General features: G+C 33.1%; 2 protein-coding genes across 2 annotated transcripts; one reads left to right on the top strand and one right to left on the bottom strand.

Moving 5' to 3' along the window:
- Positions 1-3,266: 3,266 nt before the first annotated feature.
- On the bottom strand, positions 3,267-4,280 carry LOC133033911 (uncharacterized). Its single transcript, XM_061108977.1, has 2 exons — positions 4,080-4,280; positions 3,267-3,990 (listed from the first exon to the last, which is right to left on the bottom strand). Exon 2 carries the CDS (start codon positions 3,982-3,984, stop codon positions 3,487-3,489), a length of 498 nt encoding a protein of 165 aa, XP_060964960.1. The 5' UTR covers positions 3,985-3,990; positions 4,080-4,280; the 3' UTR covers positions 3,267-3,486.
- Positions 4,281-10,596: 6,316 nt separating this feature from the next.
- LOC115718705 (germin-like protein 9-3) lies at positions 10,597-12,395 on the top strand. Its single transcript, XM_030647530.2, has one exon. It carries the CDS (start codon positions 11,589-11,591, stop codon positions 12,228-12,230), a length of 642 nt encoding a protein of 213 aa, XP_030503390.2. The 5' UTR covers positions 10,597-11,588; the 3' UTR covers positions 12,231-12,395.
- Positions 12,396-16,173: the final 3,778 nt, after the last annotated feature.

Below are 16,173 nucleotides of genomic sequence, written 5' to 3'. Positions count from 1 at the left end.
TGATGGTACATAATATATGCTTCCGTTATTTATATAAACTTAGTAATATAGTCACTCTTTGTAATTATTTTAACTTGTTTTTAAAATTATAATAAAAAAATTAATAACTCAAATAAAATAGTTCTAACATATAATATTAATAAAATGTTAGTATTAATAATTTTATGTAATTACTACATATCAAAACTCCATATTTTTTTTAAAAATTTTATTCACTATATTTTTAAATAATTATTATTATTAGGATCAAATTTTTTTTAATGTGTTGTATATATAGAATTTTAATCTACTTATTAAAAAAAAAGTTATTATAAAATAAACTCTTATATTCATAATATATTATTTTATATATAGATAGATTAATATTTATAAATCTAATAAAAAATATAATTAAAAAATGAGAGAATTTAAGAGATGTAGTAATGCTTTAAATGTCTTTCTTTAACAAACGTGTATGTGATTATAAATATGAGAAATGCTAAAGGGTACCAGTGGTGCCTAACACTATTCTATGTGTCAATATTGCTATTGATCCAACTAAGTATTGGGTCTCATATAATTTAATATAATAGCTTTTAGGGAGTATCGATAGTCAATCGTAACGCGACATATCGAGAATGTGCTAGGCACCACTAGTGCCTAATAGCAATGCTCTATAAATTATATATATGATTAGTAATGTTTTAGTCTTTAATAATATGTTTATAGGCTAACTATTAGGATTTTTGTTCCCTGAATTTTGACATGTACTAAATGATGCTTCCAAAACTTTTCTGGCAATTAAAAATTTCTCCTAAACTATTGAGATCATTGACTTTATAAGGAATTTTGTCCAATTTCATTCAATTTAACTAATTCGGTGATTGTCCATGAGCTAAATCATGCTCCTCGGACTTTGATATCTACTAAATTATACCCCTCGAACTTTGACATGTGCAAAATCATGCCCCCTGAACTTTCATCTATGTTAGACTTTTCTTACTAAAATTAGACAAGAGTCCTTAAATCCAACAATATCAATAGTTTAGGAGAAATTTCTAACAATCTTCAAAGTTTATATGGGGTATGATTTGGTACATGTCATAGTTCGGGGGACAAAAATCTTAATTAGTTTATGTTTATATGTTTTAAAAAAACTTTGAAGCTGAGGATTATAATGTTTATTTTAGAGATATTTTAAATTAATAATAGAAATTATATATAAAAATGAGAAAATTTAAATTAGATAGATATAATTTTTTTAATTAATTTATCCATTTATATATTATAAAGCTAATAAAAAATTAAAAAATTAGAGAATTATAGAGAGAATGGATGGACCTATTTTGAACTGATGTTAGAACGTCACGTCACCGTCTTATACTTGTCCTTTACATATATTGATGATTGACTAGACAATATAAATTGATTGTTTTATTTATTTTTAGATATTTATCATATGTGTGTGTTAGAGAGTTTTACATTGCTAATGCGTGGAAAGATAATATATAGAATATATAAGATGAATGAGCTACTCCTCCCATTGCCAATTGGTTTTGAGATGAAACTACATTCACCTTATCTCAAATTCTAACATGGTATCAGAACAAAAACAAAAAAAAAAACTTCTAACGACTATCCGACCCAAAAAAAAAACGATCAAAAAAAGAGCCAAGAAAATAAAAAAGAGCCACCAAATCCAAAAACTGATAATAAAAGTAGAGCTAAAGTCAAAAAACCACTTGTGATTTGAGGATAGTGAGCCAAAAAGAGCAACCAAAAAGTCCAAAAATACCGATCCAAAAAAGTACAGTAAAAAAGAACCACTTGTGATTGGGGATAGTGAGCCAAAAAAAGAGCTGCTTGTGATCGAGTTGTCCAAGATGGTGAGTAAATAATAATACATACCATCTTGAGGGGAAATGTTAGAGAGTCTCACATTGCTAATGTGTAGAAAGATAATAGAATATATAAGATGAATGGATTACTCCTCCCATTGTCAATTGGTTTTGAGATAAAATTCCATTTACTTTATCCCAAATTCTAACCGTATGTTTAGTTAGTAAAGCAAAAGAAAATATTAATAGAATAAATATAATAATTTTTTAAAATATATATATATATATATAGCATATATATAGTACAAGTAGTTTAGAGTAATTACATTCAAGTTGGCCCACAACCTTTTCTGCATAGCACGAAATTGACACAAATTTGAGAGGCACAAACATGGCACAACACAAATATGACTTCAGTCTTGTTAAAACAGAAAAAAAAAAATTGCAATGAAACAAATAGAGTGCAACTCACTCCATATTACTATAAGTGTTACTTTTAGTGACAACTGTTTAGTCACAACATAATTTTTTTGTGATTAAATGTGACTTTTAGTCACAACAAAATATTACTTGTGACTAAAGCATAGTATTTAGATACAAGTTGTTACTAATTTAGTTTTAATCACAACAAGTATTGTCATTAAAATTATATTTTGTCACAATAAATTGTAATTTTTGTGGCTAATACATATAACCACAGACCATTTAGTCACAACATATGAATGATGATTTATAATTAATCATAATTTTTTTTACTTTTAGTCACTAATTTTGTTATGACTAAAAAAAGATTTTTTTTTGTAGTGTATATTAATACTTTACTTTTCTCTCTCCCATCTTAGTCATTTTCTCTCTCTTTCTTTCTTTCTTTATCAACAAATCATCAAAGAAGCCACCATATAGCCACCACCATTGGTGATCTCTGACAACCAATTTACGGCGATCTTCTGACCCCACGTGCCACACCATCAGAATCTTTAGCCGTTGACGACCTCAATCCCCAAGTAGCATTTCCTCATAAGTCTTCGTTATCCCGGGTTCGCAAGTCAAAATTTTGAGGTTTAAACTTTCACTACAAGAAAACCAACTTTTGCCGGCGCATTTTTGAGCCGGCAAAAGTACACTAACTGCACCGGCAAAGCTTTGCCGGCGCAGTTGTGCGCCGGCAAAGCTTATCTGGGAAGCTTGGTCGGTAAAAGACTTTTTACCGGCGCGTAGAGTAAATGCGCCGGTAAAACTTCCTTTTACCGGCGAGAAATCACGCCGGTAAAAAATAAGCGCCGGTGTTAAAAAATGCCCTTATCCGCTATGAACCTGCTTTGATAAAGTTTTGTCGGCGCAATAGTGCGCCGGCAAAACTATTGGCGCCAATCTGACGGTTGGCGCCAATAGTTTTTGGCTACTTTTATTGGCGCAAAAATGCGCCGGCAAAAGTATTAATTTTTATTTTTAAAAAAAATTAATTAATTATATTTAATTAATTATAATATTAATTAATTAAATATAATTAATTAATTTTTTTAAAATAATTATAATATTATATTAACAAAAAAACCAACATAATTTACATTAAAAGATAAACGAACATTAATTATATTATGTTCTACTAAAATCAGTATATAAACAAAATGTTAAATGTTCGAACCGGATAATAAAAAAAAGTACAGTTCTATAGGCGGGTAATGTCGTCATCGTTGTTTCTCTGAGTCTCGGGAGGCTGCGATGACGATCCAGCACCAGGAGCAGCCGACGATCCAGCACCAGGAGTGGGCAATGGTGGAAGATCCATGGGAGGCAAGTTGAAACCCGGCACAGCTCGAGAAAGATACTCAAACTGATCTTGGAATCGTCTGAGGTAGAGTTGTTGTGTCTCATACTGCTGCCTCGTATGTTGAGTTGTCTGCTCCGCTTCCTCCACTTTTTTCTGTAAAGCCTCGTACTGTTCCATTGTAACAGTCGGTGGGGCTGAAGGATGCGTGGCAGGTGCTCTTTTGGCCCCAACTCCCTTCAGTCTGGGGAGATGGCCAAAGCCTCTAAGATGTCGAGATCGTTCCCCGAGTACTTGCGTCATAACAGGTAAGTCTCGGGGGTACTGTGTAGGATCGACAGCAGGCTCATCGGGCTCATCTTCAGTGGGCGCTGGTTGAGTTGCCGCTATTTCAACCATTTGCTCCTAAAACAAACAAATAAGTTAAATGGTTAATTTTAATACAAAATAAATTGAAAGAAATAAATAAAAATTGAATTAAAATGTAAACTTACGTAAGCTTGTTGTGCGTACTCGTTGCGCCAATTGTTGCCTTTATGGTGAAACTTTTGAAAAGTTTCCACCGCAGTTGGCAGTTCTCCTGTGTCGGGGTTAGCCTATTTTCAAGAGAAAATATATTAGTATTGTTATTTTACTAGAAAAATTTAAATGAATGATAGTTAAATATAAACTTACCCCCTCGACAACATGTGAAACAATAGGCTTGGAGAAGCGTATTTAAGAGTCCTTACTGACTCCGCCTCTCTAAACGGGTCTAAGGTATTTCGTGCATGTGTAAAATTTTAAAAAAAATTATCACTATGTGATAATACAAATACATTTGTTAAATCCTATCTTTGGTGTATAACCAAAGAGATCAAGAAAAGATAATACAAATTTAATTTTATGCTATTTTACAATATCTTATCATATACTTTACAATATCTTATGCTCATTTATACTTATTATAACATCATTTTATTACATTTTCACTTTTATTATTTAAATTAAAATTACAAACTTTTTTAAATTTATAATATCACTTCATTATATTTTAAATTATATATTACATTTTTCACTTTTATTATTTGTTTAATCCTATATTATTTAAATTAAAATTACAAACTTCTTAAAATTTATAATATCACTTTATTATATTTTAAATTATATATTACATTTTTCACTTTTATTATTTTTTTAATAATTTATTATTAAATTAAAATTACTAACTTTTTCAAATTTATAATATCACTTTATCATATTTTAAATTATATATTACATTTTTCACTTTTATTATTTTTTAAATCATTTTTTATTTAAATTAAAATTACTAACTTTTTTAAAAAATTTAATACCACTTTATTACATTTTAAATTATATATTACATTCTTTAATTTTTTTTTCAATCATTTATTAATTTTTAATCATTTTTTATTTAAATTAAAATTACTAACTTATTAAAACTAATAATATCATTTTATTATATTTAAAATTATATATTACATTTCATAATTAAATATTTTCCTAATTATTTATTATTTAAATTGAAAATGTTTTTTTTAATACCTAAAAAAATTATTATTTTACTAACTTTTTAATTACATATTTTCAATTTCAATTTCAACATTCAATTAATTTTACATTTTTTCTACTAAAATTTCGGCAGCATAACGGCTTAAAAAGTGTAAACCCAAAATTTTTAATACCTATAAATAACACAAACAAATATTTCCATACAATATATACACAAACAAATAATCCACCCATCCAACAGCAGTCAATTTTATCACAGAACCTACTTCTCTAACATGCATATACATATTAACTAATAACAAACACTGCTATGTATACTAAGCGAAAGCAAAAAAACATACCTGAATCGAGTGCAAAAATGACAACTGCAGGCAGCTAGCGGTAATCCCGAGCGGTCGAACACGGACCTAATTCCATAAAAAAGTAAAACCAAATTAAAAATTTAATACCTATAAAAATTTAAAAATTTTATCACATATCCATTACCCTACACTAACTTACACATACACACACACACATACACATACACATACACATACACATACACATACACATACACTCACACACACTCACATACACTTATACACACACATATACATATATATATATTTACATACATATATACATACATACACACACATATATATGCATACTTATTTACATACATACATATATATATACATACACCAATATACACATACAAATACATGCATACTTATATATACACACCCACACCCACATACACATACACATACACATAAATACATACACACATACATACATACATATATATACACATATATATATACACACCCACATACACATACATACACATATATATATACATAATCTCACATACACATACATACACATACATACATGTATTTATACACATACATACATTTATACCCACATAAATATACATACACATACATACCGAAATACATACATATACTAATACACACATACATACACAAATCTATACATATAAACATTAAAAAAAAAATTAAAAAAATTAAAAATACCTTAAATAAATTGGAAGAGGTGGGGCTTGGTGGTCTGCGGTGGTGGCTGGCGTAGCTCGACCGCCGTCGATGGTGGTGGTGGCCGACGGTGGTGGTGGTGTTGGAGGTGGTGGTGGTGGTTTTTTTGAAGAGAAAAAGAGAGGGATTAAGAGGGATTGAGAGGGATTGAGAGGGGGGTTAGAAATTGAGAGAGATTGATAGAGAATGAGAGAGAATCAAAGAGAGATTGAGAGAGGGGGGCTGAGAGGTTTTCAGAGAAAACCTAGGCAAAAAAATGAAAAATGGAGGAGAAGAAGGGGGCTTCGTGCTCCTGATTCATATATATACTTTTACCGGCGCATCCAATTGCGCCGGTAAAAGTGTTTTTAAAATCTGACCTAAGTAGCCAAAAACGAGCGTTTAAGTAAATACTTTTACCGGCGCAATAAATACTTTTACCGGCGCAATTGTGCGCCGGTAAAAGTATTCTCACTTATCACATCAAAATCCACATGTTTCCTTTAACACTTTTACCGGCGCAATGGTGCGCCGGTAAAAGTATTCCCACCTACCAAGGAAATCCACGCGGGAAGTTTCCCTCTCTTTTTTTGAGACTTTTACCGGCGCAATTATGCGCCGGTAAAAGTAAACAAGCGCCACAATAAATGAAATGAAAGGCGGCAAACTTCTCGCGCCTGTTGGCGCTTCATTTGGTAACTTTTACCGGCGCATATTCAGTATTGCGCCGGTAAAACCAGACTTTTACCGGCGCAATAATGCGCCGGCAAAAGTAAAGCCTAAATGGAAGTGAGATTTCAGATTTTGTTTTATCTCGACAACCTTTACCGGCGCATTTGACGAACTGCGCCGGTAAAAATATCTTTTCTTGTAGTGTTTGAACATATTTTTCGATGACTTTTGATGTTCGTTAGACGAACCGTCTTCACCACTAGACGCAGCTCGTCGGGGAGAACAATCTACACTAAGTCATTTTTCCCAGCTTGCTACTTTTTTTAGTGAAATTTTTGTAGCTCTGCCCCTTTCTGACTATACCATCTATCATTTTGCCAAATAGTAGGTTTGGGTGTGATCTGTTCGTCTAGATGGTTATTTTAATATATACTACCCTTATTTTTGGTAATGTTTTTAGTACATACATTGATTTCTACCACCACCAATTGTTATTGTGTACCGCTTATTATGTGAGGTTTCAGAACTCTAAACTTTATATGGAGCCATGTTATATTTCGTTGGATTCAGTTTTGAGTGTAGAATGCAATGATGGTAGTTATTTATGTTGGAAATATCTTACCTGAATCTAGATTTACTAACAAGTATGTTGATTAACATCCTAAATATGAATATATCTAAAACAATAAAATTAAACACATAAGGGTTTAAGAAAACCTTATATTGGTTGCAACGGAATATAATGACTCATTCCACTCATATCTCTAACCCTTGTTCCTTTCTGTCGCAGAGTATATTATCAAGATCTGAGCCTGGATCTCTTTCTCTCCTTCGGGTTTGGTTACCACCGTCTTACTCACTATGATTGAGTACTTGACTTTGCTATGTGTGGGCATGGCACTCTTTCACTAAGGGTTCGAATATGGTGAAGAACAATGAAGGAGGTGAAATCACTATGGAAGGAACTCTCTCATCTATTAGTTGTCTGACATAGAAAACTAGGTTTGATTTGGTTGAAGGCATCAAGTAGAAGAGTGAGAGCATCATGTTCCTTTTATAGTGTTTCAACTAGGGTTTAGGGGTGAATTATATGGATTAAAAAATAATAAAATATTAGAAAAAAATAACATTAAGGTCAGCCACTTAAAGGGACCACTTTCTAGTTAAAATTTTGCCACTTTATTTCAACCAGTTATTATTCTTTCAATAATACCATATTTTCCAATTCAATCCTATAAATGCAAAAACTATTTATTTAATAATTATAATTAATTATCAAATAAAATTGCCATTTATATTATTTATTAATTAGACCATACAAAGTCTCTTAATTAATAAATTAATCCCAAAACCTATTTTCTTCACAATTAAGCCCTTGCTTAGTCAAAAATCTTAAATAAGACATAGTTTAAGTTTAGAATTATAATTGCTTAATTAAAACCAACTAACTGAGTCTGCAAGCAGTATTATCTCAACTAGTGAGAGGACCATGGACCTATATAACCGAGCTTTCAATAAGTAGATCTAGAATTTACCAAGTAAATTCCCTAACTTATTAATTCTGCCTTGCGCCACTATAGATTTGGAATTGAATAGCACTCTCAATTATATAAAACGCTCTATATGTACCACGATATAGATACGTTATGATTATCCATTGTTACAATCCTAATAGTCAAAAATTCTCTATAGATGATCTATATCAAAAATAGACAAATTTACCGTTCTACCCTTCAATGTATTTTATCCTTAAAATACTTAGCTACCTATATATGATAATTTAGTAAACTAACATAATTACTAAAATAAGGCCTCAATCATTTATCTCTATTCAGCCAAGCTCGAAGGAAATCATCATTTTACTTCTAAATACTTGTAGAAGCTATAGATTAATATATATGATCAACACTCCCACTCAATTGAACTACCATGTTCCCAATATGTAAATATCTGTCAGAACCATAGGTTAGCATCTACGAACACCTGTAAGAACATAAACAACACAACTAAGCTGAACCTAATCATATCAGGATTAAGATCTATAGACCTAAGATTAACCATTGATATTGACTTAGAAAGATATCACAGTAAATTTATGATATCTTATCTAAGTTCAATATCGATCCCTTCCAATGTATACTCCATATATCTGATACTGGTAAACTTTACCAATGCCTTGGAAATGACATAACACTTATCCAAGGTGTAAGTATACCTTATCGCTGATTATCATGTCAGTCTAAATCCAGTGAACTGACAAATCATGGGAATTAAACTTTTGAACATATAATCATGATTGTATTCCACTGGGTTTTGATGACACTATAATCATGAACAAATATATATATTTATATATGTTCTAGACTTAATAGAATTTATACATTAAATATAATCATGAAATAAATCATGTGAACCATGCTGCATAGAATGAATTCTAATCTTTATTAATTAGTAAATCTGATTATGTTGAAATGGTTTTATTTAGGGCACGAAACCCAATAATTTAGCCATTTGATGATCATAGGTACGAAAGTGATATCTAGGGTTTGACTAAACAATTAGAGCTCGATAAGGACTTGAGAGCTTAAGATTGTTTTTTGAACAAAGTTTAATGACTTGAGAGAGGTATGGACTCAACTTAATTATTAGAATTGATTTTAAAGTGATGAATAGCAACTTTTGACATATTCTAATTTTATTGATTTATAAAATGTTTGAAAAATTAAAAATTTAATTTGTATATTTTTTTAGACTCCCTTAAAGGCATTGAGTACTAAATATATTTTTCTACAGTTATCTATGCAGGTTATGATTTTTGAATTTTATCAAATTATAGCTAGTGTAATTTTGCTATTCTTGATGCCTATATTTGGTTTTATTGATGAGAGCTATCTTGTGCATATTACTTTTCACGATCTAGTCTTTGAGTCATCATAAGTAGATCAGGTGTGCACTTACCTGTAGGTGTAAGACCTAGAATCTGTACAGGACGTAAATTTAATATGAGCCCCAGTATTTGGTGGTTTGCGACTACCCGATTTAGGATGTCGTTTTCTATAATTGGTATTGAGAGCTAGGTGACTAGTGGACGGTGCGTCATACATTTAAAGTTTGATTTTGTGATTATTTTAAGGTCTTTATTTGTTTTTATATATAATGATAATTATGAGACACTTTTTGTTTCTAAAAGCTAACCATGCAAGAGTTTTATTAAACTAACACTACTACAAAAAACTATTATTCTTGTCGGTCCTCAAAACACTTTTTTTCGAGGACCGTCACCAATAAAATTGAGTATTTTAGACCGATGCCTATAATTAAAAATATGAGTCAATTTTAAACACTCATATAAGTATAGTTAATGATTTTGTTAGTTTTGCCAGGTTTTATAATTGGGGTCTCCCCGAGGATTTTATACCGTAGAGTAACCCCCTAACGTACACTTCATTATTCTCACACGATGACGAAACTCCAAATTCCCAAATATTTTTCTCTCCCTCCTTCAACAAAACCCCAAACGCCAAACACCGACGGCAGCCAACCACCACATCACCTCTCTCTCTATCTCTCTCCATCCATATCCCTCCCCCTCTCTTGTCTGGCCACAACCGAGCCACCACCACCACTGAGTGAAATAGGTATATATTTATTTATTTATTTATTTCAGATTTAATTATTTCTTTATTTATATATTATTTTGAATGAAATTATTTATTTATATATTTAGAATTTGAAGAATATATATTTATTAATTAATAAATTAATTTAAAAATAATGATTAAGAAAATAAAAACTCTTTAAAAAAAAGTGATTTTTTTATTTTTAAAATTTTAAAATTTTGATTCTCAATTAAAAAAATTAAAAAGTAAAAATAGTTTTAAAACATATTTTTAGAATTTTTTTTTACTTTTTTAATTAGAAAAATAGAAAATTTATTAAAAAATACTAGCATACTCATTCTAATGGCACGTTTACTATACAGTAATCAGAATCGGAATAAATTAATAGAGAAATGTAACGGAATAAATGAAAAATAATCGGAATCAATATTTGTAATATGTTGTAAACTAAAATTTTTTAGAAATGGAATAGTTGTGATTTATCTTGTTTACTTTATTAGGAAACGTAATCGGAATGCTTAAATTGACTAAATTGCCCTTTTGAGCTAAACTATATTATATGGTAGTTATTTTGCAAGACATATTTTAAAGGACAAAATTGTCATTATATATTTAATATTAAAAAATAAAATAAAAATAAGAAAAATCCATTACCCTTAATGGCATTCCTTACAAAATTGGTGGGGAAAGTTCTCCCTTTCTTTTCTCCCTTATTTAATCAGCTTCTCCCTTTCCTAATTTTAATAATGCAAGTAAACAAATGTAAAGGAATGATTACCTTACTATTCATTTTCATTCCTTATCATTCCTTATTAGTAAACATTAATTACATATTATTAGGTGATCATACATGTTATTTAATTATATTCCAATTATTATATGATAAGGAAGATTGGTGTGTATGTTCTCTGCCTTGAAAATAACAAAACACGGTTATTAAACACAACTGTAAACTACAATAACAACATTTTTATTACGTTGTTCCCATCAATACAAATCCAGAAAAAGCCTGCCTAAAGAGTACGTCCAAAACCCACACATATACTAATATATTTCATTATTGATTTATACGATTACACATGTTTATAAATACCTTTAATTTTACAGTATCCCAAAACACACACACAATTCATAAACTTAAACCTTTTAATAATAATTAGTTCCCAAATTATTAATCATGGCATCCAAAGCTTATTCCCACATTGTCCTCTCAGTACTACTAATACTCAGTTGCTTTGGATTTCTGGAAATGACAATGGCTGGGGACCCAGATATCCTAACAGATTTCGTACTACCAATCAATACTAGCCAAGGGGTCGATGGGAGTTTCTTCACATTCACCGGATTGGAATCCTTGATGGGAGCGGACCCGCCCACAACCTTTAAGGCCACCAAAGTGAGCATGGCGGAGTTCCCCGCTCTCAACGGCCAAAGCGTTGGCTATGCCGTTCTTCAGTTCCCGCCCATGACCGCTAACCCGCCACACACTCATCCCCGCTCCGCCGAGCTTCTCCTCCTCACCGATGGCAGTCTCGAAGTGGGTTTCGTCGACACAGCAAATAAGCTGTACACGCAGTCTCTACAGGTAGGAGATATTTTTGTGTTTCCAAAGGGATTGATGCATTTCCAGTACAACTCTGATCCTCAGAATTCTGCTGTGGCTGTTTCGGCTTTTGGGAGTGCCAATGCTGGGACAGTGTCTCTTCCAAACACTTTGTTTGCATCTGGTTTGGATGATAATGTGTTGGCTATCTCTTTCAAGACTGATGTTGATACCATTCAAAAGCTCAAAGCTGGACTTGCTCCCCCTAAGGCCTAATAATATAGAGCATTGAGTAATACGTTCATATAAGAGAAGTCCATATTCATTTAAATTTTATTAAGGTTTATTTTATTTTTTTATTTTTTTTCGTGTTTTGATTGATCATGTACGTCTCCAAGTAATAATTTTTCATTTGTTATATAAATATATATATATTTATATAATTAGTTTGTTATATTGAGAACTATATAATATTTAATTATGAAAAAGTTTTATGCTTGTTACTTTTTAAATAAATGAAAATCTTGGGAAGTTTGATGAAAATAGAATAAGGAGTTACATGTGAAGAAATGAATCCCAATGCTCTGCTGTCAATTCTGTTACTGGTGTGGTCCATTCAATGGACAGGTGTCATCTCAGCATTATTGCTGATTCCCTATGATTGAGCCGTTAGGATTTTAATGATGAGATAATGATTGTACACAGAATATTCTCTCCTTTCTGTTATACCTTTTTACCAGCTGTACACGAGACCTTTTGGTGCTCATTTCCTGTAATTGCCTAATGGTCTAAGTCTATAAATAGAAATGATATCCTCAGCATTAATTGTGCTGAGCTTTACAATCTTATTTCCTTTTAGAAATTTAACTTGGTATCAGAGCCAAAAATCTCTCCAATGTCGACAGATTCCCAAAATCATGGAAACCCAGCCGATAATGCCCCTGCTCAACCCACGATTGCAGCATCAACTGTTGCTGGCAGCAGCTTCAGCAACACTCAGCACCAAACACCAGTTCCCCACCATTTTAGCACCTTAAATCAGCCTTTTTCTCTGAAACTTGATAGGCACAATTACAGCCTATGGAAAACTATGGTTTCCACCATAGTGAGAGGACATTGTTTAGATGGTTTCTTAAATGGCTCTAATGTTTGTCCCCCTCAATTTGTTGATGCAGGAACTGTTATGGAGAGTATTGATACAGCTGAATCTCACATCATCAACCCAACTTATGAAAACTGGATCATCAATGACCAGTTGTTGATGGGTTGGCTATATAGTTCTATGACAGAAACTATAGCAACCGAAGTCATGGGAGTCGATACAGCAGCAGGACTGTGGAAAGCTCTAGAACAGCTTTATGGTGCACATTCTAAGTCTAAAATGGATGAGACTAGAACCTTGATTCAAGTGACAAGGAAAGGAAGCACACCTATGACCGATTATCTCAGACAGAAGAAAGGATGGGCAGATCTATTGGCCTTAGCTGGAGAGCCATACCCTGAATCTCAGCTGGTAACTAATGTTCTATCAGGACTTGATGTTAACTATCTGTCTATTGTGTTACAGATCGAGGCCAGACCAAAAACCTCGTGGCAAGAGCTTCAAGAAATACTCCTTAGTTTTGACAGCAAAGTAGAGAGACTACAGTCACTGTCAAACAACAACAACAAGCTGCCAAATACTTTTTCTGAGCCTCAAGCCAACTTTGCTCATAAACCTCAACAAAGTAGTCAAGGCAGAGGTGTGAATCACTTCTCACACAACCATGGTGGTAGACATTCCAACAGAGGAGGCAGAGCTCGAGGTAGGGGATGGTTTAATGGCAGGAATGGAAATTCAAAACCCACATGCCAGGTTTGTGGAAAATATGGCCATTCTGCAGCCATTTGCTACAACCGGTTTGATGAACACTATATGGGGTCAGATCCTAACAACTCCACTCAAAGCAAGAACAACAATCCATCTGCCTTTGTTGCTACACCTGAAATACTGGAAAGTGAAGCTTGGTTTGCTGACAGTGGGGCAAGCAACCACATTACATCTGATGCAACCTCAATGACTCAAAAACAAGACTATGGTGGTAAGGAAAAAGTAATAGTTGGTAATGGTACTCAACTCGCTATTTCTCACTTTGGTAATGGAGTTTTGCTAACTAATACTGAAAAACCATTATTACTGAAAGAAATGTTGTTAGTTCCTGAAATAGCAAAGAATTTGCTAAGTGTTTCCAAACTCACTCATGACAATAATGTACTCATTGAATTTCACTCTGATTGTTGTGTTGTGAAGGACAAGCTAACAAGGAAGGTTCTTCTTCGAGGGATGCTTAAGGATGGCCTTTACCAACTCCAAACACCAGTAACCAAGTCTGCTGCTCACACTTCAGTTTCTGTCAAGTCAAATAAAACCGAGAGTCATATGTTTTCTGGTGTTGCTGTCAAGTCTAATGTAGATCAGTCCAAGTCTAGTCAATTTTCTATTTCTAAGGGAGATGTATGGCATAGGAGACTAGGTCACCCATCTCCTAGAGTCTTGAGTCAAGTTTTAAGTTCTTGTCAAGTTAAAATTACCAAAAATGAAATGAACCACTTTTGTGATGCTTGTCAATTTGGTAAGTCACATGCACTACCCTTTAAACATTCAAATAGCAGAGCCAAAAACATCCTTGATTTAATCCATAGTGACTTATGGGGACCCTCACCAATCATGTCTAACAATGGCTTTAAATTTTACATACACTTTATTGATGATTTCACACGTTTCACTTGGATTTATCCTTTGAAAACAAAGGCTGAAGCAAGTGAAGCCTTTCTGCAATTTAAAGTGTTTGCTGAAACACAATTTGAAAGAAAAATAAAAGGCCTTAGGACAGATTGGGGAGGGGAATATCAGGTTTTACAAGACATAGCCATAGCAAATGGAATTCACTTTCATCACTCATGTCCTCACACCTCAGCCCAAAATGGTAGGGCTGAGAGAAAACATAGACACATTGTCGAAATGGGGCTTACACTTCTTGCACAAGCACACATGCCACTCAAGTATTGGTGGGAAGCTTTCCAAACCTCTGTTTACTTAATTAATAGGCTGCCAACACCTATTCTTGATCACAAATCACCATTTGAGGTTATGTACAACAAGAAACCAGACTATGTATTCTTAAAAACCTTTGGTGTTGCATGCTTTCCTTGTATTAGGCCATACCAAGCTCATAAATTTCAATTTCACTCCATCAAGTGTGTCAACCTAGGCTATAGTGACTCCCATAAAGGGTACAAGTGCCTAACACCCACAGGAAAAATTTATATTTCTAGAAATGTGGTTTTTAATGAAGTTGAGTTCCCATTTAAGTCTGGTTTTCTCAACAATTATCAGCAGGAAAAACCAATTGTTATTCAAAGCTCTTCTTAGTCTGTTTTGCCATCTTTAATCTCTCCTACAGGTACTCCTCCTCTTACTCCAAGTCCATCCTTAAGTACACCTGCAGAAGAAGAACCTTCCACACCAGCACCTTCTCAAACACAGCAGTTTTCGAGCCCTGTTTCTGTCCACTCCCCTGCTGCTTCATCTCACTATTCAGTCTCAGGTAGTGAGAGGGGAAATGATCCTCCTGGCTCAACACACACACCACCTCAGTCTCAAGTTATTCCTGACATCAGTGAAGCAATACTCCCTTGTGCATCGGGTTCAAGTTCTCAATCTGCTCAAGCATCACAACCTGTTGTCTCTGGACATCCTATGACAACTCGAGCTAAAGCAGGCATTTTTAAACCTCGAGTCTTCATGGGACAAGCCTCTTGGCAGCCACTCTCATCTAAGCCCTGTAGTGTTGAAGAAGCTCTTGCTCATCCAGGTTGGAATAGGGCCATGCATGAAGAGAATACTGCTCTCAAAAATAGCAAAACTTGGGTTCTTGTTCCCCCACAACCAGGTCAAAATCTGATTGGAAACAAGTGGGTCTATAGACACAAACTCAATGCAGATGGGTCACATCAAAGATACAAGGCAAGGTTGGTTGCAAAGGGTTTTCACCAAAGGCCAGGTATTGATTTTGGTGAGACTTTTAGCCCTGTTATAAAAGCTTCAACAGTTTGAATTATTCTAACTATTGCTGTCACCTATGGTTGGGAAATTAGACAATTGGACATTAATAATGCTTTCTTGAATGGAACACTAGAAGAGGATGTCTATATGTTGCAGCCACAGGGTTTTGAAGAA

Source organism: Cannabis sativa, chromosome 2 (genome assembly GCF_029168945.1).
Source record: "Cannabis sativa cultivar Pink pepper isolate KNU-18-1 chromosome 2, ASM2916894v1, whole genome shotgun sequence".
NCBI lineage: Eukaryota > Viridiplantae > Streptophyta > Magnoliopsida > Rosales > Cannabaceae > Cannabis > Cannabis sativa.
Note: the sequence above shows the minus strand (reverse complement) of the source record. Positions and strands in the feature narration are given on the sequence as shown.